At 34.3% G+C, this 27,672-nt stretch overlaps 1 protein-coding gene across 1 annotated transcript in view; it reads left to right on the top strand.

The window, feature by feature from the left end:
• Positions 1–26,801, top strand: part of LOC136034245 (dedicator of cytokinesis protein 3-like) — a 248,524-nt gene extending 221,723 nt beyond the window's left edge. The window contains exons 26-30 of the mRNA XM_065715385.1: positions 4,034–4,196; positions 6,512–6,754; positions 10,516–10,710; positions 19,414–19,555; positions 26,626–26,801. Of these exons, the coding sequence (XP_065571457.1) occupies positions 4,034–4,196; positions 6,512–6,754; positions 10,516–10,710; positions 19,414–19,555; positions 26,626–26,801 (919 nt within the window). The remainder of the gene's footprint in view (positions 1–4,033; positions 4,197–6,511; positions 6,755–10,515; positions 10,711–19,413; positions 19,556–26,625) is intronic.
• The last annotated feature ends 871 nt before the right edge of the window (positions 26,802–27,672 follow it).

The following is a 27,672-nucleotide window of genomic DNA, read 5'->3' on the forward strand; positions in this document are numbered from 1 at the left end:
CAAATAAGGAAGGTTAAAAGTCATAAAGATCGTGGAAAGTACTTGAATAAAATTCTTAATACTATTGTTATACGATAAGATAACGAACAGCAAAGAAAAGTTTAAAGAAAAAAAACTTGAAACAAAAACTAAGTATGGATAAAACATTTGTGGTGTGTTCTGTTATTCTGCAGACACTTAATCCTGTTCAAACGGTACGTCAGTGTATTAATTCATGTAAAGTGAATTTTACAACAAAAATTAACGATGGATAAATGGCTCCTAAAGAAAAGGCTCATGAAGATCTGAATCAAAGTTCTGGGCCATCAACTTCACAAAATGAAAGTAGTACTGAACGTCTTGTTACTAATGAGAAGCCCAAGGAAAAAAAAAACAAAAAAAAAAAACAAATGAAAACTGGCAAATGAATTTGAAAGTAAAAAAAAAAAAAAATGTGAAGAGTTGTACTTAAAATTAGGTTTTACTTGGGCTAGGATTGTCAAGCATGCTAAGTTTGATATTGTAATTTACTTGAAGGTCACCTTTCTTTTAATTTTTTTACACTTTTTTCTTCAACTCTGCAAGTTTTTAACTCACAAGTTTTCTGTAATTTTTTTTGACTAGATGTTAAAAAATTTGAGGAAAAAATAAACAAAAAACTCGCATTTGGAACCAAAATCTAGAAAAGACGAAACCTCGTTTTTGCCTGATGGGATATCGACACCTACTGATATTTTATAGTTTTTTCGTACGGATATTTTACGTTTTTTTCCCTAAAACTGTGCAAGGTTTCTAAGACCAATGACAAATGGCTATCGTGTTTTAAGGCAGAGCCCAAAATCTACATAAAATCACTCTTACAGGATATTCTGTAGATTCTGCAAAAATTTACAAGTAGGTAGTGATTTTGCAAGGTTAAGGATTGACCACAAAAGTAGTGATGAACAAGTAAAAATCATAAGTAAAGTTGCAAGTGTCTTATAAACTACAAGATTGCTTTTCGAGAAGAAAGTATGTAATATTAATTAAATAGTATCAGTTAAATTCAAACAGTAAGTACGTTTAGCTTTAAATTTAATAAATTTAAAATATCTATAAAAAGTAAATTTTTCTTATAAGTATACTGTTATTAATGTTACATTTTCTAGTGTTTCGGCTTCTATTATTAAAGGCCGTTATTTACTTAATGCTTGATAAATTGATAGTTATCAATAAGTCATTTTATATATACTAAAACACTGTGTCAAAGGTGAAACGGTTATTTAGTCCAAGAAACTCGGCTTGTCGTAGGCTACACAATACAATAATAAAACACCGAAAAAACCATAAACAGTACGCTAAATCAAGCAAACATACAAAATAAACAAAGAGAAGAATATTCACTAGAATCCAGTAAAACACTTAGGAAAGAAGTGATAGTTATAATAATGATGATAGTAAAAAACAAAAAAGTAAAGGAAACAGAAAAGACCAGGCTGAAATTATAATATGAGAAAAAATAAATTAGACGAAGATTTTTAAACTGAATCTTAAACATTTTTCTATACGTTTAGGTTTAGCTGTTTGGATTCATTCATAATCTATATATATAAAAATAAGTTGTTTGTCTGTGGGTCAGTCGAGTGACGTCATGTTTGTGTGTCGACTGACGTCATGTTTATCGACTGACGAAATTACAGACCGGGACATCAGGACACAAATGACGACCGGGACATAGGGAATATAAATGACGACCGGGACACTCAAAGAGAAAGCGACCGGGACACAAGGAACGTTCGATTAGCAATCACCATCAACAAAGCACCGGGACACAAATGACGACCGGGACACAGGGAATATAAATGACGACCAGGACACTCAAAGAGAAATTACAGACCGGGACACCGGAACACAAATGACGACCGGGACAAAAATGACGACCGGGACACAGGGAATATAAATGACGACCGCGACACTCAAAGAGAAATTACAGACTGGGACACCGGGACACAAATGACGACTGGGACACAGGGAAACAACAACAACGGGGACGCCGGGGGGCACAGGGGGATATATAAATGACGACGGGGACACAGGGAATGTTTGATTAGCAATCACCATCAACAAAGCTCAAGGGCAATCATTAGAATAATGAGGTATAGGTCTGAATACAGATTGTTTTTCCCATGGACAATTATATGTTGCATGTTCAAGAGTCGGTAAACCTGACAATCTATTTATATGCACAGACGATGGGACAGCCAAGAATGTTGTATATTCGCAAGTTTTACGTAGTTAAAAAAATATATATATATATCTATCTATATTCACAGGTGGGACACAGGGACACAACTACAATGGCGCGTAACTAATATGACGCGTAACGAATTACGCGCGCGGGGGGGCCCTGGGGGGGCGAAGCGCCCCCACCAACTAGGTGTTGGGGTGGTGCGAAGCGCCACCCCAACAGCTATTCTTGTATAATTTTGCATGTCATCATGGATACCAAAAACCTTCGTTTCCTTCTTTTCCACAGTAATTATATTTTTGCTTTAATTGAAGAACAACTAAGCATATTCCATGGTACGCACCATCTAAAACATTTAAATTACGCGTTAGCATAATTATCGTGTTATTCTTTAGTTTTAAGTCATGGTTTGGGAAATCAGTAATTTTAGTTGAATTAAGAAATTCTGCCATGAATTCAATTTCTCTTTGAAGTCGATCGACAATCTCAATATTAATTCCACTTACTTTTTGTCTGAGTGGCGCTAAAAAAATATTTTGTCTCACTTCGCAGTAATTTTGATTGGTCTTTTAACTGTAGATTTCGTTGTTCGTTTTTTTTTGCGATTCAATGTGATTCTCGCTTTTGCTTGTTCCATGCCTTTTATTTTAGCTATTCAGACTCATTCATCATTTCGTATAATATTTTAAGGGATGAGTATTTTCCTGGGATTATTTGGTTATCGCTGTTGCTTCTCCTCTTAACGCAGATTTCGTCGATCATCATTTTTGTTTACGATTTGATGTGATCTTCGCTCTCACTTGTCCTATAACTGCAGATTCTTTTGTCCATAATTTTCATTTGTGATTCGTCGCGACATTGGTTGTTGCATATCTTCGAGCCGCAGATCTTGTTGGGATTCATTTTCGTTCATAGTACCTGAGTAATTTTTTTACGCCTTTTAGTTAGCTGTTCATAGATACCGAATAAACTTCCTTTTTAGCTTTTGCGCAGTAAATATATTTTTGCTTTAATTACGTTTTTATATAATTCAGTAACAACCAAGTATGTTCCATTGAATGTACTCTGGAAATTTCTAAATTACGCATTAGTGTAATTCTCGTATTACTCCTTAGTTTTAAGTCATAGATTGTCAAATATTTACTTTAATTATCACTGTCGATTGTTCCGCTTTAAGTCTTTAAAAGTCTTTAAGTTTCTTTAAAGTCTTTAAGTCTTTAAAGTCTTCTGCTTTAGATTTCAGAGTTATTCATCATCTTGCATTATGCGTCATAGTTACATCATATTATAATCATATCATCATATTATGCGTCATAGTTACCAAAAACGATTCAATTATCCCAGGAAAAATGATTTAAGATGCTCTTTAAACGCATATGAATGTGACGTAATTCACATGAAAAATGTTTTCCAAGGTTACAAAGGAATTTTCCCGAAGCCCTGACCTATCTAAATCGTTTTTTCAGGCCATGAAATGTTGGTATGCCAATTTCCAGAAAAAAAAAATATGAAGCCGTATTCAGATGGCCAAAAAAACTAAAAATGGCAGTCTTTTTATCATCACATAGTTTTTTATAAATATATTTCTAAACTTTTGGTTACCTTGGACTTGATTCGTTTTTTACTTGGTTACTGCTATCGCTGCAGCCATTAAAAGGATCATTGAGTTCTTTCCCAGGACTGAAAAATCAGTAAGTGTTAATCTAATAGACAAGTTCAGCAGATTAGTTAAAATGAATCTCTGCCAATTTTTGATTAGTTATTTTTATCAAAATTAAAAATTTTATGTTGAGTGTGACAGATAATTCATTTCTATTCTATTTGCAGACTAATGGAGAAGGCTAGAAACTGTGATCTATCATGGCGTGAAAATTGTCTTTCATTCGTCACGTCACTGACGAGATTACTTGAAAGGCTCTTGGATTATAGAATGGTCCTTTATGGGGATGAAAATCTCAATAAACAAATGAGCTGCACATATAATTTACTGGTAAGTTGTTGGTAAGATATAATTGTAAGTATATATAATTTACTTGGTAAGGCATATAATTTACTGGCAAGTTATTAAAGTCGCGGTCTTGAAACTTTGTTCCTACGACATATGAGGATGCAGAAAGGGCTTGGGGGCATGTGGGACGTTGAAAGGGCGGTAGGCTGCGCTCTAAATGATTGGGTTCTATAAAGAATCCCAAGTATTTTGATTTGTAATCAAAAGATCTATCCCCAAACTCTCCAAGAACATTTGTTCTGTATGAGGAGGAGGATGGAGTAAAACAATAATAATGTATCGGAAACAAGTCGCCCTTTACTAAGTCAGGGGTGCTATGTGGACTATGATGTAAAACGCAGTGTCTATTTTGTGTAAATTTATTTATTACCCACAAACGCAAAATAAAATTATATAGGTGGATCATGAACAAGAAGAAAAAACACGAGACAACAATGAATAAAAGAATTGAACAAGGTGATGGTGATGGTGAGAGGACACCTGGGCCTAAGCCATATATGAGAGTTCCTTATGTCGCATTTCTAACTTTGAAACACTGAATTATTCACGCTTAACCAGACTTTCAACCAAGGTTGACGATAAAGAAAAAAATTACGAAATTTCAAGTGATGTATCCGAAAGACATGAAGTAGCAATAAACTGGAACACATCGTTTGATTTTTTTTCAAAATTTCTGGAAATATTCAGTAGTATATCCTGTGGTAGTACAGTAGATTGACGATATGTTTGGTAATACCGGGCCCAGGGATTTACCCCCGCTACAGAAAGGTTGGGGGACAGGCTTGCTACTTATCCCTGTAACAAAGAACAAGCAACTGAAATTTTAATTCAATACCCTATGCGTCACCAATAGCTCTGGAGCATCCTTATCATTTATCTTTTTATCCAGTAATGTGTCCTTCCTAAAGCCTGTATCTATGCTTATGCTGTTTAAAGATATTTGCTGATTAGTTGAGTTTATAGTATTTTTTTAACTCTGATCAAAAGGTAGATAAGGTAGATAATGGGTAGATAATACCGCATTGTGTTAATTTAAAGTAAAAAACTGTAAAATCAACAAATTTTAGTATATAGGCTTAGGGGGTAGTTACACACTTTGTGACTAAAAAGTGAAAAGTAAGAATCATAGTTCTGTATTTTCCTGTAGAACTGACTGATTAATGTAGATGGGATTTGGGAATGTTTATCAGAAGATATTGCACATACCCTATATGGTATCCGAGCGTAGCTAATTTGACTTCGGGAAGAGAAATGGCTATTTTGCTAGAATATTAAGAATTTGTAAGGACCATATACAAGAAATTATCTATATTATATGACCTTTTTTAGCTTTCACTCCTGAAGGTCATATCCGACCTTTAACTATTTAAATAATGTGACATTTCGTTACCTTCACGGCTAAATGTTTCATATGACATTTTCTCACCTTCAAAAAAAAAATACTAAAAACTGTTTAAGTAATATGACCTTTCGTAATCGTCCGTAAGATAATACGTTACTCCCACAAGTGGTATATATTACTCGTAAGGTGGCAAACTTTGTTTACGGCATAAATTTCATATTCCTGTTTTATATACCCTGTCGTTCTTTCTACTCGTTCATCAATCTTGCTAGTATACCGTCGTTTAATAAGAAATTAGTATTCAAAATGCCTGTAAACCAAGCACTTGCGTTGGCCCCCCCCCCTTTCCAGTCTCAAAGTTTTAGAAATTGTCTTATTATTTTCTATATTTTTTGCAGAATTCTTTTTTTTTCTATCTCTTTTTGAAGTTTCAATTTCTGAATTGCTTACCCCTCGAGAATAAATTCTCTGTACCTGGATACTGTCAACGAACAGTAACTGACCGTCAAGAGTTCCAGTTAAATTACAAATTGCAGCTTTACCGTCAACAGACCGGTTGACTGAACGGTCAATTGTAGTTAAACTGTTAACAGGCTAATAACCATTATTGGTCAAGTTATCAAAAACCTCCAGTAATCTTTTTTTTTTTACTTGATCTCAGAGATTTCACAAAAATGAAACTGATAAACACAATATGTATATGCGTTACATCTATAAGCTCCATAGCTAAACTGTCAACAGGCCGGTCACCATTATCGGTCAAGTTGTGAAAAGCTTCGATTAGTTTTTGAATTTGATTTTAGAACTTTTGTAAAGATAAAATAGATAGACAAGATATCTATGTGCGTTACGTCTCTAAGCTTATATAAACTTCATAGATAAACTATCAGCAGGCTAATGACCATTATTTTTCAAATTGTGAAAGGCCTCCACTAATTTTTGAATTTAATTTTAGAACTTTTACAAAGATGAAATAGATAGACAAGATATGTATGTGCGTTATGTCTATAAGCTGCATGGCCTTCATGTAACCGCTGAAAATAACATCGAAGCAGGGATGACCTTGTTCCTTTATGCTAAAATGCTGCTTTGGAGCAATTCAATTCTGCCATCAAATGGAAAGAGGCCGGAAGAGCCTGAGTGGAAGCGAAAAGAGGAGCTGTATTTGCAGATCATTGATTATTTTGATAAAGGAAAGGTATGCTTTTGCATTTATAGCTAGAAATAAATATATAAAATAGATATTATATATAAAATAAATATATAAAATAGCTAGACAGCCTCGAATCCCCTGTGTTAAAGCTGTTTCAATTTCAGCTTTATTAATAAGGGATCAATCGAAAATAGTCTCAAAATAAATAATAATATTTCTCTGAACAGGGACTTAGGGGAGTACTCACTAAATTCTTTATACTCAAATTTAGTTAAAAATGATCTAACAAAATATTTTACTAAACCAATTTATAATAGTATTGTTCCAGTTTCGAAAAGGCCTTTAAGACAGGCTGCTAAAAATGCAAGGTTGGCTGTGAGAAATTGCATTTAGTCACTTTGTTATGTTTTGTTTGAATGAGTTTATCGTCTTGCTTCAATCTTTTTGCCAGTCCTGGCTGAACTTTGTTGAAGTAAGGATGCTAGGGCTGTTTTAAAAAAGTTTTTAACATTACTAGTTTTAATTTTCGCATTTTAATGTAAGTTTATTTATATATACATATTTTTTTTTCTCTCTCTTTCTCGTATTGTGCTGAAGACGACCCTTGGACATGTTGCCGAAATATTCACAGAATTGATTTCCACTGTCTTGAAAAGATTTTCCCTATGTTTCAAATTCGTATTTGTTTGTTAAATAAATATGGTCGAAAAGAGTTCCCTGAGAAGCATCATTTTCTTTTTAAGATAAAATTTGTTCTCATTGTTCATTAAGAAAGCTCATCGTCTAAATTTGGCTTCGCTGCAGTGACTAAATCAAATAAAAGGTCATTTCAATTTCGGCTTCAATAATGAGGGACCTAAATAACGTTGGTACAAATAGAGTTTCCGGAGAAATATTATTTCCTTTTTGGGATAAAGTTTATTCTCAATAAAAAGCTCATCGTCTACATTAGGGCTCACAGTAATAATTGAATACAATAGAAGGTCATGCCGTAAGAGGTCATTTTAATTTCAGCTTTATTAATGAGGAATCTAAATAACATTGATCCAAATATTGCTTTCGGAGAATCCCCATTTCCGTTTTGGGGCATAATCTTTTCTCCTTGTGCAATAAAAAAGTGCATTATCTATATTCGGCTTCACAGGAAATGTTGAATCCAGTGTCAACTTTTTCTCGAATCCTGGAGTTAATTTTAACACTGTTCTTGGTAGTACATTAATCCATATTTATATTGATGAAGTTACATTAATTAAAGGATAAATAATCCAAAATAAATTACCAATACTCAAGGGCCGATTAAGCCTACTTAATTTTCACATGCTATAACATCGATTGTCTCTACTCTCTATTTAACTATTATGCTCTATTCTCTCTAGTTTATAAATTTTATTTATAATAAATGTTTGTTTATTATTTTATTTACACCAGGATTAGGCACAATGTCAAGACTGTGTGAATTGGGTACCATTCTGGTCTAATTTTTTTTTTCTCATATTATAATTTCAGCTTGGTCTTTTCTGTTTTCTTTACTTTCTTTGTTTTTCACTATCATTATTATTGTAATTATTACTTGTTTCTTAAATGTTTTTACTGTGTTCTAGTGTATACTCTTCCTTTCATTTACTTTGTATGTTTGCTTGATTGAGCGTATTGTTTATAGTTTTTTTGGTGTTTTATAACTGTGTTGTGTGGCATATTGTGTGGTATTGGGCCAAATAAACGTTTCATGCTTTTTTTCGATATTTTATGGTTATGGTATTTTCGGTATTTTATAATTGTATTGTTTGGCCCACAACATGCCGAGTTTTTTGGGCTAAATAACCGTTCCATGTTTGACAGAGTGTTTTAGTATAAATAAAATGACTTATTTATAAGTCACCAAGTGCTAAGTAAATAACGGCCTTTAATAATAGAAGCAAAAATCCTAAAAATTGGAAGATTAATAACAGTATACTTATCAGAAAATTTTCTTTTTAAAAATATTTCAAATTTATTAAATTTAAAGCTAGTCGTACTTACTGTGCGAATTTAACTGATACTATTTAATTAATATTATATACTTTCTTCTCGAAAAGCAGTCTCGCAGTTTATAAGACACTTATAACTTAACTACCTACTTGTATGTTTTTGCAGAATCTACAGAAGAAACAACAGAAACTACAGAATAACCTGTAAGAGTCATTTTCTGTAGCTTTGGGCTCTGTCTTAAAACACGATAGCCATTTTTCATTGGTCTTAGAAACCTTGCACAGTTTTAGGGAAAAAAACCCCATAAAATATCCTTAAAAGAGAGGTGATATTGAACGAAATTCTAATATCAAGCTCAATATCCTAAAAAGGATAAAGGGATCCTAAAGAGGAGGTTTTGAGGCCCTATCAGCCAAAAACGAAGTTTCGTCTTTTTCTCGAGTTTGGTTCCAAATGTGAGTTTATGTTTTTACTTTTTTGTTTCTTTTTGCTTAAATTTTTTAATATTTTGTCAAAACATTACAGGAAACTTGTGAGTTGAAAACTTGCAGAGTTGTAGAAAAAATGTAAAAAACAAAGGTGACCTTGAAGCAAATTACATTATCAAACTCAGCATGCTGAGAATCCTAAAGAGGAGGTGTCGAAGCCCTATCAGCAAAAACAAAATTTCATCTTCTTCTCGAATTTTGGTTCAGATCCGTGCTTATTTTTTTTCTGCCGAAATTGTCAAAAATTTTGTCGAACAAATGGTTGTACAGTATTCAAAATCTTTCAAAAATTAAACACTGCAAAAAATGCAAATTTTCACCATTTTACGCCAAAATAAACAAATTTGGCCCAAATACGGCTAAAATGCTCGTACTCAAAACCATTTCCAGTTAGTCAATCACTTTAAAATTATCTAAAAGCCGTTTATACACCCTTCCATTTTTGAAGGCTATATTATATACAAAATATAGCATATAGTATATCGCAAAATATGTATGTAGTATATGCAAAATATGGTGACTATAGACCTATATGCTTGTATAGCACTATACCCAATCATTATATTCTATTGCAGCAACACTAGCCACTTACATATTCTTTTTTTATAATTAAACACTAACTATTAGGGTGCTGGTTACTCAGTTTGGAGCCTCAAAATGTGTTTTTTGGGCCGAATTTTGAAACTTATCACACATTCAGCTCAATGTGGAGAGTGGAACTTGCCACCAACTTTCGTTTCTAGAATAGTACATTTCGATTAGGCAAATGTCATGTGTTCTTGGAGGTAAAAGCACCCATCTTATTGCGGAAAAGATAGATAAAATAATATAAGGGAGCTTTTCATTTATAGAATAATACCATACCTGTTTGTTTCAAGTTTTATAGTTGCAATTTATTTTCATTAAAAAAATAGGTAATATCAAAGAACACACTGCCTCTCCATTGCGATGAATAACAAGCTCGGGTAGGGATAAATCTTTTTATTAGACAGTGAAAAACAATAATAAAAGAATATACTGGATATTTCGATCACATTTATAGTGATTGTTATCAACAGAAAGTTTACAATTCAGGACTTAGAAATCACCTTATTAAGGATAAAAGCATAAAAAGAGCTTTGATAGTGAGAGATAAACTTTATAAAAAAGTATTTCTGCTGATGATCACTGTACATGTAATCGAAATATCCAGTATATTTTTTGATTGATTTTTTTCATTGTTTAATAAAATGATTTATTCCTATTCGAACTAATATTTATTCAAAAATATTCCTTTGTTTTTATTTAATTTAATTCTAGTAACGGTATTATTTCATTCATGCATATTTCATTCATTTCATTTTTGTACAGGCTTGGGAGAAAGGGATACAACTCTGTGAAGAATTGACAGAATTCTACAAACAGCGTGCAAACAATACTATTAAAATTCCTGTTACCCTAAGGATGCAGGCTACGTTCTATGAAAAAATGCTGGAGGAGCATCGACCAGAGACAGAATTTTTCTTCGTTGGATTTTATGGATGTGATTTCCCACCCTTTGTGCGTGTAAGTTTACTCCACTGAATAATTTGAATTCAGTAATGATAAGCAGCAGTTCAATTTATTATTAAATAAATTGTCATTTTAAGAGGAGTAAGCACGTGCTTAGGAATTTTTTGTTGGGGAGAGGGGGGCAACAATTAAAAAAAGTAATTTTGTTTTATTATCTGAATAAGAAATACCCAAAAATCTGGAAACAATGTGGCTTTTTTGGAGGGGGGAGTGGGTTATTCGAGGTATGTTCCCCCCATACGTCCTTGGGGAGGAGCATCTATGTGAGGAGCATCCAGAGCCAGAAACCCTCGAAAATGACGTCAGTTTTGCCTTGACGTCATTCTTGAGGGATTCCAGAAGAAAATATTCCTGCAAGTTTGTTTTCAACTAACATCTTGCAATTAAGCGTAAGTAAAATTGAAGGGTTTAAATTGTTAATTTCTACAGAAGCGATTATTAAATTATGTAAGAGCATAAGAAAAGCCATCAACTGATCCTAGATAAGGTAAAGGATACTCCAAACCGGCGGTGCTGATCTCCGTTTCGAGGCGCTTCAGTCAGGAAGTACAATGGGGGACTGGGGGTCAGGCATCCTGTGGTTTCATGCACCCTTCTTGCTTACCTTCCTCAGATTTTTTCAGGTACCCAATTAGAGCTGGTTGGACTCTGACTGAGCTTACAGAATCACGCCACTGACCCTTGTCCCAAACCAAATAACCGGCTAAACCACGAACCGAACCCCCGCCCCTTGGACAAAGGATCCAAAACCCAGCGTGCCAACCACTTGGCTAGCTAAATTATGTTGTAAACTACAAATATTTATGTTTTTTTTTTTAGGTGATCCCCACTCTAGTTGTTGAAACCTGTCATTGATTTAATCGACGTAGTCTTATAATAGCTACTAGTTATTTTGTATACAACTAACATTATTAATATTTGTTACCATCGGGTACCCAATTTGTTGATGGATAATACAATACAGACGAAGATAGTTCACTGATACTTGACAACTTGTTGAATTTCAGGTAAAAGTAAAAGAGTTGATAAAAATCTTATTTTGCAGCTTGCTTTGTATCATTTATTGGGTAGCGCTAGATGGTGTCAGTGTTTTTTTCAAAGACTAGTCTGAGTTTTTCCTTTGATTATTTTGACATACTCTTTTCAGTTTAGGGTCATCGGAGTTTCCTATATTAGACTCAAAGCCAGACTCTATCTTTCATGAATATAAATCCAAATGGCTGTCTCTCTGTCTTCCAGTTGAGTTGAGTTGAGTTCTTTATTTAACATTAAAATCCATAAACAAAAAAATTACTTCAAGACAATCTCCCCCATAAGGCTCCATGGCCGGGAAAGAACAGGGGAGAAAAAAATACCAACAACAAAAAAGTATAAACAAAAATCAAAAATGGAGTCACCCACCTTAATAATCTCCAAAAAATGACAAGCTAGGCAGGGGGTAGCACATGATTTCACCAACGCAATTAAATATCCAACTCAATCCAGAGACATCAACTCCAAGGGAAACCGGAATAAAAAATAAAGACGAAAAAAAAAAAAACAACAAACAAACAAAATTATTTACTAGCTAGAAAATCTCTAACATAATTTTTGAACATACCAAACGAGTGGCAGCTTCGTACGAACTCTGGGAGCGTGTTCCAGATCCTGTTGCAAGCTGTCAGAGGGTTGAAGTCAGACCTCACTGACGGTGTGTGAAGAACCAGTAAATTGTTGGAAGTGCGGAGATGATAAGTCGATTGATCAGAAACAAAAGATATATTATTACATAGGACAGCAGGAAGATGGCCGTGCAACTGTAAAAAAACGAAAGAAGAACAAGAAAGAAAATAGAGAGATTTCAAATCAAGCAAGGGTTTAAGTGAAAAACGGTTAGTTTCCTGAATAAGAGTCCTTGCTTTATCATAAAGTTTTGAAAGTGGCTTCAGAGACGAGGGAAAAGTTGACATCCAAATAACAGAACAATATGAAACATAAGACTGAACTAGGCTGCAGAACAAGAGTCTAAGAATCGACCCTGGAAATATATATTTGAGCTTTCTAAGGATTCCAAGACTCCTGGAGACTTTCATTTTAATCAGGTCAATATGATACTTGAACGAAAGATTTTCGTCAAGCAAGATGCCTAGGAATCGAACGTAACGATCCTTAAGTCTACTTAGAGAACCTCTTGATACGATTATTTCATTTAAATCAGGGCAAGCTTTTGAGACTCTGGAGAAAATGAGAAAACATGACTTTTCGACAATTAAGGCAAGATAATTTACATCAAACCACTGGTTAACTCTTTCAAAAAGGGCTATCATCCTTGAACGAAGATCAGACTCAGTTCTACCAGTTGATCCAAGAGTACTGTCATCAGCAAAAGCAATAAGTGTATCCGGTAAGGACAAACTCTTGTCACAGCTAGTAACGGATACTGGTTGACAAAGACGACAGCAAATGGTAGGTTTTAAATTTTTAACCGCATTAATAAGGTCATTGACGTAGATTAAAAAGAGTATCGGCCCAATGACAGATCCTTGTGGAACACCAAACTCTATTCCAGAAGGATTAGAAAAGTCTGGATGAACCGAGATGACTCGACCAGATAAATATGATAGAAACCATGAATAAGCATTCCCTCTTATTCCAGCATGGGACATTTTCAGAAGAAGAATCTTGTGTGTTAATGAGTCAAACGCTTTTCGAACATGAAGAAAAAGAGCAGCAGGTATCAAACCAGAGTCAAGAGCTGAATTTAAATAATTCAAGAGAGTTGCACATGCATGCTCAGTTGAATGTTTGGCCCTAAAACCAAACTGAAAATCATGAAAAAAGAGTTTAGAATTAAGAAAATCAAGAAGTCGAGAAAGCATAGCTTTTTCAAAAATTTTACTAAACACTGATAAAAGAGATATGGGACGATAATTTGCAGGATCATTCCTTGATCCACCTTTAAAAAGGATGATAACACGAGCACGCTTTAGAGCACTTGGGAAGACACCATTTTCAAAAGAAGGATTGACAAGTCTCGTGAGGGCACACACAATGACAGGAAGAATGAACTTGACAACCTTAGTCGGAATACGGTCTGGGCCAGATGATGAAGAACCCCTCAAACAATTGACAATTCTGGCTATTTCGGCTTCAGAGACAGGTTCCAATGCCATTGATTTAGGACAAGGTGGTCCTAGATAAGACCTAAAATCAGGTAGAGAAGAAGAAGGACTTACAGAAGAGGCTGTAGTTTTGCCGATATTAGCAAAATAGGAAGTAAACGCTTCTTGAACTTTTAGCTCACCCTCTACATTTTTCCCGTCAATCACAACACTTGAAGGGACAGAAGGAGGCAGAAAAGATGGCCTGATAACAGAATTGATTACTTGCCATGTCTTCCTAATGTCTTTACCGCACGCAGAGAATTTTCTATGATAAAATAACGATTTAGCCCTTCGGCAAAGCGAATTGTAAACTCTTCTATAAGCTTTGAAAAGTTGAAGCCGAGAATCACGCGAAAATGGCTTAGAGCACCTGTAAGCCTTCCAACGATAATTTTTCTTCCTCCAACTTTTAAGAAGTCCAGGGGTCATCCAAGGATTCAAAGGGGTTGTTCTTTTCGATGCTGGATTCGACTGGGGTGCATTACATGTATCAAAGATAACTTCTTTCAAAGAATCATAAAACGAATTAAACAAAGAATCTATGTCAGATCCATTTTTAGAAATACTCCACGAACGACCTGATCATTAAATTTTAAAGAGGAAAAACCAGCTTCTTGGCTCCTCCTTGGCAACGAATCGGAAAAATCATACATGGAAAAAACAAGAAAATGGTCTGAGATATCACTCATCAATATAGAATTTCGCACCAACGTCAAAGATGAAAAAATATTATCAAGCAAAGAAGCGGTAGTGTTAGTTATGCGAGTTGGAATGCATGCAGAAGGTAGTGTTCCACAAGCGAGCATTGTCGAAAGAAAATCCAAGGACGAGGATGACCTCCGGTCACACAAATTAAGGTTGAAGTCGCCCATAATTACAAGTTCACATGAATGAAGTTGGATTATTTCCAAGACCTCATCAAGAATCTGAAGGAAAGAGGGAACAGACCCACTAGGAGACCGGTATATATTACCAACAATCAAAGCTTTAGCTTGGGTTTTAATCTCAATAAATATGGATTCAAAAATTCCTTCTTCATTTCTTGACAGGTCATGTCTAACAGAGTACGGAAGACATTCCGAAACATAAACAGCAAGGCCACCTTTAGCCATCCTACTTCGATTCAAATATTCCATCTTGTACCCAGGGAGATGCAATAGAGATTCGTTTTTTGATCAAGGAAAGTCTCACAAAGACCAATGAAGTCAGGGTGGCCACTACGCACTATTTTTTTCAACTCATCAAACAAAGAGCAAAGACCCTGAACATTAAGCTGAAGTACAGAGAATCTACCATCTCGTTTGGAAACTCGATCTAAATCAGATACGTATTTACTACTAACTGAAAAATGGGGATTTGATGGTGATTTGTTAGACTGACCTTCTGAATTATTTATCAAACTAAGAACATCAATTGGGTTATTTTGAAGATGAGATAGTCGCTCAGCCAAGGAGGAGATGTCACCCAAACTAGAGTCAGACAAATTAAAAAAAAAATACAAACTATGATCCATCATGCGCCACCCACCACCCAGCTTGGCATCTTCATAACAATGACATGTGGACAGCAACTAGGCAAACAGAACGATGAACTCATTTTTTGTGAAAAAAGAAACTGAAACAGAAAAAATAAAGGCCAAAAACAGAAAACTTGAATAAGAAAAAAACTTGTATACAAAATGAAAAACAACAAAAACATAACTAAATCTCCCAATCCAGGAAAAAATTTATATATCATAACTTACGAAAAAAAACCAAAACAACAACAACTAACAAACATCAAACAAATCACTAAAAAAAAAAGAACAAATCACACATATTACTCATCACCTCCGACTATCACAGCGGGGGAGGGAACCACAGAGGTCGCATTACTAGATAGTTTAAAGGGATCAAAACATAAGTCCTCTATTCGCAACCAAGTCTTACTAGACTTTTTCGCTTCAATCCATACACTAATCCCTTTCGTTATTACTCGGGTTTCAGCAACTCTAGTTGAAGTGTCAGATGATGTACGCAGATTATAGCCGAAAGATAGCAGTAAAGATAGTGGTATATGGCTAAACTTTTTAATTGGAAACTTGAAACTTTTTGTGAAGAATTCTGAGGCCCTAAGAATGCAAATCTAATTGTAAAAATTGTAAAAATATGTTAATAACCTGCAGATGTAAGATCATAAAAAATAGATTCCCATAAAACTAACACTTGGAAGTCTTAATTTTGCATGTAAAATTAGCTGCTTTTTATATCTCAGTGATAAATTTAAACGGTTAAAACGTTTATTCAACCATGAATTCGGAATCTTGCTGTCGAAATGGTTCCCTAGACTAGGTTGTGGGCTGACTTTTTGAATTAAAAATTGCACGATAATGATCTGCCGTTTTTCACCTAATTAATAAGGAAAATTGTGTTTTCGGTCACTAAGGAAATTAGAAAATTGTTGCTGATTTAAACCATGTTAGGTCATAAAATCTATTACCTATCTCACATAAAACAAAGTTTCTTATACGACAACACCCTCTTCACATATGATGAATCCGTACGAACAAAGGCCTATCCAGATTTTTTTTTGTGGCGGGAGTAATTTTTTCGGTGGGGGATTACAAAGAACCTACAAAAAGGTATAAAATTAGTTTATGTGCATTTTTGTCACATTTTTACAAGTCAGACAGAAATTTCGGGGAAGGGTGTCAAAGCCAATAACCCCCCTCCCCCTTGACACGGCCTTGCATGAGACAAATATTGATATCCATTAGCTTTATGCACAGAAGTTCTTGATGGATACTGTAACGAAGCTGAAAGTTTGATTCCTCGTCAATTTTTGCTAAGGTATGCTATGAAGCCTTGCCTGTATTCACACATCGAAAGTAGTTCCATCGGTACCCACGGGAGACAGCTTTGCCTGAGGGATTCAGAGGTTTAGGTTAAATTTAAATATCTGGAGAACTTGGCTTTATTGACGGAGAAATGGTTTAGTTATTGTTGCAATATTTAGTTGCTTTTCATGGATTAGTTGTTTTTTTATCACTGGATTTTTTTTCTTCTTGATTGTCGTCTTTTTTTATATTGTTGATGACGTGATTTTATTGCCAAGGCCACTCTTCTTAGCTCTTTGACCTCCTAGTATTCTATTGTATTACTTTTTCTATATCCTATATATCTATTTATTTATCCTTTTTATTTGTCTAATTTTTTCTTGTTTATACTCCTAGTTGATTTAATTGATTTCATGGTGAATTGATGAAAATAAAGAAATCTATCAATGTGATTAAGCTCGAATGAATCACAGATGGGAATGGTAATTGAGGAAAAGACTCAACACGTTTACTAGGATCGAGATGCCACCAAATCTAATACACGTTTTAAGAGAAGAACAGTGCGGCTTTAGGAGGAGTAGAGGATATGTCGACCAAATTTTTAGCCTTAGGTTAATAATTGAGAAGTATCTGTGTCATTAAACATCTTTAGTCCTCAGGTTTATAGATTAAGAGCAATTGTTTTATTCAGCTGATAGAATGGCTTTAGCCAAGGACTTATCCTTGTATGATATACCAGACAAATATATTTAAGTGAATAGTGCTGTGTACTGGGTCAATTTTAAAGTATTTCGCATTTTATGTTTGATATTGCAAAACATTTGGTTGATTCAAACCTTCTACTATGATGAAAGGAGCAACTAACAACAAATATGCAACTAGCAACAAAATTAATATAATTATGTGTAAGTTGGTTTTATGAGAAAAACATTTGCGAGGAGAAAATTTGATATTTTCCATCACGTTGTTTGTACAAATCTGGTTTAACGCGAATACACCATCCTCATCAAACTTTACTTGATTTGAGAAACTTATGAATGTAGTTTATGAAAGCCTGTGCAGCCCATTGGCTGCATGTGGCCCGAGGGATGCGAGTTTGAGACTTCTACTTGAGAAGGATTTTCGCTGTTTTGCATATTGAAAAGATAACTTGAGAGATTACCAGAATGTTGTTGTTATTGTTGGTACAAAATTCTTTTTACAAAAAAGAGGTTTCATTTTATTCACTTTTCTTATTTGTGAAATTTTCTCTTGAAAATATCCGCTATTCTTATCTTCTGCGTTTCTTTCAAAATTCGTTTTTTTTCACCTTCTATGGGCTCTTGTTCAATCTGTACTATGCTGCAGCTGCTGCTGAAACCAAGATTGTCTTTTCTTTACTCATGAATTTATAATTACATTCTAATTATAATATAATATTGTATTATAATTATATATTATTTATTATAATTATCATATTATACAATAACTTAATAATAATTATTATATCATAATATTATATATATAATTATATATTTTAATTAGTACTTATGAATTTACAATAAATATTATTAGTTTACGGTCTAACAAATTACAATTACGATTAGTTTACGATTATTTTATGATTAAGTTAGTACGATTAGTTACGACTAGTCACGATTAGCTTATGATTATTGTCTGTTTTTGATTAATTTTATTTATGGTTAGTTTAGTTTATCTTATAATAAGTGTGAATGAATTTTTCGAGGTTTTGCGAGTTCAGGGTGCTAGAATAGGCTTGAAAATTAATGTGCAGAAGACTAAGTCACTAAGGCTAGGAATAAGTGAAGATGAAAAGGTGACGTTGGGTAACGAAAAGATTGATCAGGTGGGCAGCTTCACTCACCTTGGTAGTATTATTAGTAAAGACGGTGGGAGCAGTGAAGATGTTAAAAGTAGAATAGCTAAGGCTCAGGGTTTTTTTTTACACTTAAAAAAGTCTGGAAGAATAGAAAGATAAGTCTTCAAACCAAGATTAGAATATTGGAAGCTGCAGTGACGACAGTGGTCAAATATGGCTCTGGAGCATGGGCACTCCGAAAAGCAGATGAAAATTTACTAGATGTTTTCCAGAGAAATTGCCTACGGATTGTCCTGGGTATCTGGCTGACTGACCGTATTTCAAACAGTAGGTTGTACGAAAACTATGGTTCAGTCCCGCTTTCAAGGGCTATAATGAAAGAAAGGTTGAGATGGCTAGGCCACGTTCTGCGGATGAAGGATGACAGATTGCCGAAGATTGTCCTTTTTGGCCAACCGTCTGGGGCTACACGGAAAGCAGGTCGTCCTTGTTTGGGTTGGGAGGATGTCATAAATAAAGATTTAAAGGAAATGGGAACTTCCTGGGAGGGTGTAAAGAGGGAGGCCTTGAATAGATTAGGTTGCAGGAGGAGCGTGCGTAGCTGTGTTGGCCTCAGGTGGCTTGGTGCTGCAGTGAGTTGTTATTATTATTAGTAGTAGTATAATAAGTTTGGTTTACGATCAGATTAGAACGATTAATAACGACTTGTTACGACTAGTTTATGATTATTGTCGGTTTATGATTGGCTAAGTTTTTAGGTTACGATTAGTTTAGTTTACCATTAGTATATGATTACTGTCAGTTTTCTTTTTGTTAGCAGACTTTCAGCGGTCATTTTTCAAGATATAACGCAGATTCAGAGACATACAAAATTGGAACTCTGATTTACGATTGTGTTTTATTATTTTCTCACTTTTCAGAACAAAAAGTTTGTCTACCGTGGCCTGGAGTATGAACGAATTAGTGCCTTTACTCAACGTCTGATGAGTGAATATCCTTCCACGCAACTCCTAACCAAAATGGGTCCACCACCTGAAGCTATTCTAAGATCTAACCAACAATGTAAGTTGATAAGTACTATAATAATGGGAAAAACTAGTGCCAAAATGAAAGAAACAAAGACATAGGAAAATAAAACAGAGATGGATATTTTCCTGAGCAGAGAATGGAGGCTGGTGGGCTGGAAGAAAAACCAGGGGGCTCAGCATAGTTGACCTCGTTATCAAATAGCATAATATTTAAAGAATAGTGAATAAGCAGGAAAGTAAAAATATCATAAAAAAACCTATAAAGAAAGGACTACAATGAAAATTATCCTACTACTGCTAACAAGTCATTGTAACACCAAGTCGCCTTAGGTTAACACATCTTCGTACACTCCTCCTCTGCCCCAATCTGCTCAAAGTTTCATTCCTTAGCCCTGCTTATTTAGTTTCCTCTTCATTTAAATTCTTTCTTACGACCTCTTTCTGTTCCATTTGGGGTTGACCTGTTTTTCGTTTGACCCCAGATGGCTTGCCAAAAGCACAGTCGGTGCCAATCTGTGCCAGACTTTATATGTGCTATCTGTGCCATCGTCTAGGTCTTAATGTATCTTTCATTACAGCCCTAGAAACCGGAAACTAGGCACATTTTTAACACTGCTTTCTGGTGATGCTTGGTAATTCATATAAAATAAATATTTTTTTCTGTTCCTCTAAAACATGGTAATCTTTCTTCCCAGGTCTAAATTAGAGCAAAATGACACCCCCTCTCCTGAATCTATGCTGAAGGTCAGCCAACAGTATAAGCTAATATAAATATGACTAATGCTTTTATAATTTAGTTAGTATAATTAATACTGGTTATAGAACTTTAGCTAGATTGTAAACACATGTGAGCTAATTTTGTCGTATTTTACTGCAACGGTAGACTGCATTAAGCTAATATTGATAATTCTCACTTACAATCTTCGGCAGCTCCCTAAAATAACCTTCGGCTTCTGAAAAGCTCGATAGACAGGAATCTGAAAAGGTGGTGGAGGATTGAAAAAGTGCAATTACACTTTTTAATACAAAGAAAAAGCTTTGAAAAGAGGAAAGAAGGCATCAATAAAGATCAGAATGCTGTTTTTGCGGTTAGGCCCCTCTCCTCCTCCTGGTATTTGAGGATTTACATAAATGTGTGCGCTTTTTAGTTATGTACTGGTTGAAAAATTTAATTTACTAATGTGAACCCTTTCAGCATAACCGTCCATCTTTTCCTTTCAGATGATGTAGCCCTGTACGTAGCCCTGATTACAGCTACAAACAGGACTACAGCCTGACTGAAGCACAAAACTAATTATATTTCTTTTTTTCTTTAATTTTTGCTAAGTGAAGGATGAGAAATAAAAAGAAAAGGGTTCCTTCAAACTTGCTTTTCTTCTTGTACTGAGTGTACTGAAAAAACAAACAAAACAGAACAATTAAAATTTCAATTAATTTTCAGATTTTTAGAATCGGTTAACCAGATCTCGTTAATTCTCAGATGCATAACAAAAAAAAACTAAGAAACCTTTCAACAGAAGCTGTGCAAGAATTTGGAAGACATCTATGAGACGCATATGCGGTATACATTGTTTTGTTTTAAGACAATGTAATTGCAATCCCGTCTCAACCCTTGCAATTAGTGACTTTAAATGTTAACCGCCTTTGTGAAATAACTGCACACTATGCTTTGCTTTTGGACTTTGATGTATCCATATTAGTCTTATAATTGAAAGTTCAGAAGTCGACGGACACAAGTTCAAATAGCGACGATGACTACACTGCCTTTCCATCATAAACAACGAAATACATGTAGAGAAATAGTTAATTTTATTTTCTTTAAGACAATGGATTGCGAAATTTTAATGAATATTTTAAGACCCTATCTATATTCAAGGTCCATACCAATGAAAAAATATAAAAGAAACTCACATTAAAATACAATCATTAAAACTAAAATCTTTTTAAAACAGTCCCTGCATCATGACTTCAGGGAAGTTCAACCAGGACAAATACCAACATCGCATTTTAATGTGAGTTTCTTTTATATTTTTTCGTTGGTTATGCTGCGGATGGCCTATAGATATAGGTAGGGTCGAAATATTAATTTAAAGTTCGTATTCAACCAAGACAAATATTGACATCGTATTTTAATGTGATTTTCTTTTTATATTTGGATATAGATAGGGTCGAAATATTAATTTAAAGTTCGTATTCAACCAAGACAAATATTGACATCGTATTTTAATGTGATTTTCTTTTTATATTTGGATATAGATAGGGTCGAAATATTCATTTAAAGTTCTGCATTCCGTTGTTTTATAGAGAAAAAAAGTTATCCTTTTGTTCTACTTGTATTTTGTTGTTTTTGACACAAAGTTTGGAAGAAATAGTGAACAATTTTGAAGAATATAGTCTTGTGGTATTAGCGTAAAATTTGTAATAAAGAAGCTCACAAATCATTTAATAAATAAAGTCCGGCTGCAAAAATTTAGATCCGCTTCTGAAACTTGGGCTGTACACTGTCTTTTTTCTTGGGTAGTGGTATGACATTTAGCCCCAGATATAACAATTAGCCCCAGAACCGATAAGTTCAGCAATTACATTTTGCAATAGGGGAACCGTGAAACTACTTTGCAACGTTGAACTACTTTGCAACGTTGAAACTACTTTGCAACGTTGAAACTGTGATAGTGATTGGAAGCTATTTCTGAAATAATTCTTGCCACATACTGTGTTTTGTTTTAAGACGCTCAAATTGTAGCTTCATCCGCTCATTTTAATTAGCGACTTCGTTGTTATTTTATTCATATAAGATATTTTTTTAGTTAGCACTGCTAGTGATTGTTTGGTTTAGCTTAGATGGCTGACAACTTCAGCTGGCTAGGGGGGCGAACAATTATATGATAAAGCAACTACAATAAACAAACAATAAAAAAGAGTAAAAACAAAGAAGGCTCATACTAATGTGTCAACATTATGTTTTGAAAATTAGACCTATTTAAAAATGGTCATTCAAAAATTATGCTATTCAAGTTACTCGAAATGGACAGAAAGTAAAATTATTTGTATAAATTATTATTTGTGGTAACAACTGTCTTTATTTGTCATTTGCGGGGCTTGGAAATTGAGGATTTTGAATGTAATATTTTAGGGAAAAAAAAGAAAACAACTAAAAGTGAAAATTTTTTTCACTAAAAGTGAAAAACTAAAAGTGAAAAGTAAAAAGAATTGAAAATTAAAAGCTTATAAAAGTGGAAACCAGTGCTAGTCTTGACAAAAAAAAACAAACATCAACGCCGTCTAACGCTGACTCTTTAGGGTGCTGGACCCTTCACACATGATCTTTATATATATATATCTATATCTATATATATATATATATATATATATATATATATATATATATATATATATATATATATATATATATATATATATATATATATATATATATATATATATCAATAAATGTATGCTTACGCCTCTTTAATTATAATCTTTACAATGGACTACAAAATACGAGTCATTATCTGATTTTTATTATCTTAAAATCCCAAACTCATCATTGATAGCGTCACCAACATAGAAAATTAACGGCATCATTTGACAGCTTTTACCCAACGAATTTTTAGAATTATCAGTGTTCTAAAAGATTCTCTTTGTTTTAAGAAAGGAAAGACCTTGAACTAGCCAGATTCTGAATTTTTTTTAATATTTAGGAAATTTTGGAGGCTCATAAGGATCTGAGATAATTTTTCTTGTAAAAAAAGCTGGGAATGTCTCTTTTGTAGAAAAAATTGTTGAAATTTCGTATAGTAGACAGTGTTATAAAAGTTGATATTATGCTTATAATCCATAGCTTATAAACATAGCTTATAGCTTACAGATATAGCTGTTAGATATATAGCTTATAGATATAGCTTATGAATACAATGTTATAAAAGCTGAGATTATGTTTATAAACTACAGCTTATAAATTTAGCTTATAGATATAGATAAGCTTTTAGCTTATAATTTATAGCTCATAAACATAGCTTATTGCTTACAGATATAGCTATTCGATATATAGCTTATGGATATAGCTTATGAATACAATGTTATAAAAGTTGAGATTATGTTTATAATCTATACCTTATAAATTTAGCTTATAGCATATAGCTAATAGATACAGATAAGCTTTTAGCTTATTGATATAGCTTATAAATACATTGTTGTAAATGTAGGGATTATGCTTATAATCTATAGTCTATAAATATAGCATATTAGCTGTTGGGGTGGCGCTTCGCGCCACCCCAACACCTAGTTGGTGGGGCGCTTCGAGCCCCCCCCCAAGCCCCCCGCGCGCGTAAGTTGTTACGCGCCATATTAGTTACGCGCCATTGTAGTTGTGTCCCTGTGTCCCACCTGTGAATAGAGATATATATATATATATATATATATATATATATATATATATATTTATACATATGCTAGCTGTTGGGGTGGCGCTTCGCGCCACTCCAACACCTAGTTGGTGGGGCGCTTCGCGCCCCCCCAAGCCCCCCCGCGCGCGTAAGTCGTTACGCGCCATATTAGTTACGCGCCATTGTAGTTGTGTCCCTGTGTCCCACCTGTGAATAGAGATAGATATAAATATATGTTTTTAACTACGTAAAACATGCGAATATACAACATTCTTCGCTGTCCCATTGTCTGTGCATATAAATAGATTGTCAGGTTTACTGACTCTTGAACATGCAACATATAATTGTCCATGGGAAAAACAATCCGTATTCAGATCTATACCTCATTATTCTAATGATGTGTCCCTGTGTCCCGGTCGTCATTTATATTCCCTGTGTCCCGGTCGTCATTTGTGTCCCGGTGTCCCAGTTTGTAATTTCTCTTTGAGTGTCCCGGTCGTCATTTATATTCCCTGTGTCCCGGTGTCCCGGTCGTCATTTGTGTCCCGGTGTCCCGGTCTGTAATTTCTATTCGAACAATCCCTGTGTCCCGGTCGTCATTTATATATCCCGCCTGTGCCCCCGGCGTCCCCGTTGTAGTTGTGTCCCTGTGTCCCGGTCGTCATTTATATTCCCTGTGTCCCGGTCGTGATTTGTGTCCGGGTGTCCCAGTCTGTAATTTCTCTTTGAGGTTCCCGGTCGTCACTTATATTCCCTCTGTCTCGGTCTAATGACGTCACCGTCAAAGCAAAAATGACGACAACTAATTTCATGACGTCAGCCGACACAGAAACATGACGTCACCTGATCCACAGGCAGACAGACAACTTATTTTTATATATATAGATATATATATATATGTTGCATATAAATAGATTGTCAGGTTTACTGACTCTTGAATATGCAACATATAATTGTCCATGGAAAAACAATCCGTATTCAGATCTATACCTCATTATTCTAATGATGTGTCCCTGTGTCCCGGTCGTCATTTATATTCCCTGTGTCCCGGTCGTCATTTGTGTCCTGGTGCCCCAGTTTGTAATTTCTCTTTGAATGTCCCGGTCGTCATTTATATTCCCTGTGTCCCGGTGTCCTGGTCGTCATTTGTGTCCCGGTGTCCCGGTCTGTAATTCCTATTTGAACGATCCCTGTGTCCCGGTCGTCATTTATATATCCCTCCTGTGCCCCCGGCGTCCCCGTTGTAGTTGTGTCTCTGTGTCCCGGTCGTCATTTATATTCCCTGTGTCCCGGTCGTGATTTGTGTCCGGGTGTCCCAGTCTGTAATTTCTCTTTGAGGTTCCCGGTCGTCATTTATATTCCCTGTGTCCCGGTCGTCATTTGTGTCCCCGTGTCCCGGTATGTAATTTCATGAGTTGACAAACATGACGTCAGTCGACAAACAGCTTCATGACGCATACAGCTCAATCCTTAAAATGACGTCAGTCGACAAACATGACGTCAGTCGACACACAAACATGACGTCACTCGACACACACACACACACAGACAACTTATTTTTATATATATAGATAGCTTATAGACATAAATTCTAGATGTATAGCTTATAGAATCAGCTTATAAATACAGTGTTATAAATGTTGGGATTATTCTTATAGTCTATAAATATAGCACGTAGCTTATAGATATAGATTCTAGATATACAGCTTATAGATACAGCTTACAAATACAGTGTTATAAAAGTTGAAATTATGCTTATAATCTATAGCTTATAGATATATAGGTTATAGCTTAGAGCTTATAGATATAGCTTATACAGTGTTATAAAATCTGAGATTATGAGCTAGATATATAGCAACATATATGAGCTACAGATATTACAGTGTTATAAAAGTTGAGATTATGAGCTACATATATAGTGTTACAATATTACAGCTACAGTGTTACAATACACTAGTACGTTCCATGTTACACTGTTACTGTAACGATAATCTACTAATAAGTAAACTATACACTTAAAATAAATTTATTCTCATAAAAAAGTGAGACTATGGGCATACATATGTTGTAAGCATACAGATAAAGTTTAATATACAATTTTCGGATTTGATACGGATACGGTTTTCAGAATAAATTATTCTGGTTCTGAAATTCTGATTTTATTTGAGTGATTTTTTTTATTTAGATAGCAGTATAATTTTAGTGAATTAAGATAACATAAATAATAGAATACATATTAGAGGCTTTAAAAGAAAATCAGAACAAGGCGTGTGATAATTAGAACACAACTCTTTTTTTAGATTTTTTTCCGAATTTTGATTTCAGATTTGTTTTTTCGCATTATTCATCATTTTGTTTTTGTTTTTAGACCTACAAATCTGCAATGTGAAGCCAGTACAATAAAATTGGCCTTTTCATAGCAAGTTGCGCTTTATAGTTTTTTTTTTTAATATTCTTTTGTTCCAGTTTTCACTTTAAGAAATTGTACTCAATTTGTGAAAGATAATTTTGCGGTAGTAAGGTTTTGAAACATAATTTTGGCTAGGAAAGAATTTATTGTCGTGAAATGAAGTAGGACCCCTAGCTAAACTGAATTTAAAATCTTTACCTGTCTTTTTATTCTGTTTTTTTTTCTTTTCTATATTTTTCCACTTCAAAAAGCTGCTTCCTTTTGCTGCCTTTTTTTTCGCATTATTTATCATTTTGTTTTTGTTGTTAGACCTACAAATTTGCAATGTGAAGCCAGTTGTTGATGAAGCAGTGAGTCAACTTGGCAATAAACATGAAAAACTGCGTAACTACCATTGCATGCAAAATGTTAGACAATTTATCCTTGACAGGCCTATAAGAAAAGGAAATGCAAATAAAGAAAATGAATTTCAGGTAAGCCACTAATTTTATATATTATTTCAATTCACGCCCAGTAATCCATCCAATAAGAATTATGGATAAGATGAAAATTTCATTTCAGTTGAAGTTTGGCCGATTCAATTCTTCTAAAATGAAATGTAGCTGTTATCACTTCATTTCATTATTTCTTATAGAATTATGAGTTTATTTTGACAAAGGACTTGTCAAGTAAAAAACTACAAGTTGAAAAACTACTTGTCAAAGACAGATTCTTTTAAAATTTCGCAATTCATTTGCCTATTTCCATTAATTTCGTAAAACTTTATAGGGAAATGTTGTAAGGGAGGCTTCTTTCCTATTGTAATTAAGAATGTTTATATGATACCACCATTTTAGGGGGGGGGGATAAAGCGATTTTAGCACCATTTTCACCATCTTCTGTAATTAAGAATGTTAACATCATTCCCTTATTTCAGGAGGGGGGAAGAACGATTTCAGCACCATTTTTCACACCGTTTTTAATTAAAAAGGTTAATATTGTGCCACAAGTTTAGGGAGGGGGATAAAGGAATTTCAGCACCATTTTTACCATCATTATCCGCCATTTGTAATTAAGAAGGTTAATATGGTACCATCATTTTAGGGAAGATAACACGATTTTATTTTCGCTAGTACTGTCTAATGCACTTATTTTTCTTAGCAGTCAAGAACTTTTTTAAATCCAAATAAGTTTGTATTATATATGTGTCCAAGAATATCCCTATATTTTGAGTTATAGTACCACGAAGGCTACTCAGCACCACTTGACATTTTGACTTTTATTTTGGAAAACTACTTATTGTTCTTAAGAGGAATAGTTAATTCCACAATATCATTATTTTGTGTATTGGGAAATTTGTGCATTATTTTTTTTTTT

Source organism: Artemia franciscana, chromosome 13 (genome assembly GCF_032884065.1).
Source record: "Artemia franciscana chromosome 13, ASM3288406v1, whole genome shotgun sequence".
In the NCBI taxonomy this organism is placed as follows: Eukaryota; Metazoa; Arthropoda; class Branchiopoda; order Anostraca; family Artemiidae; genus Artemia; species Artemia franciscana.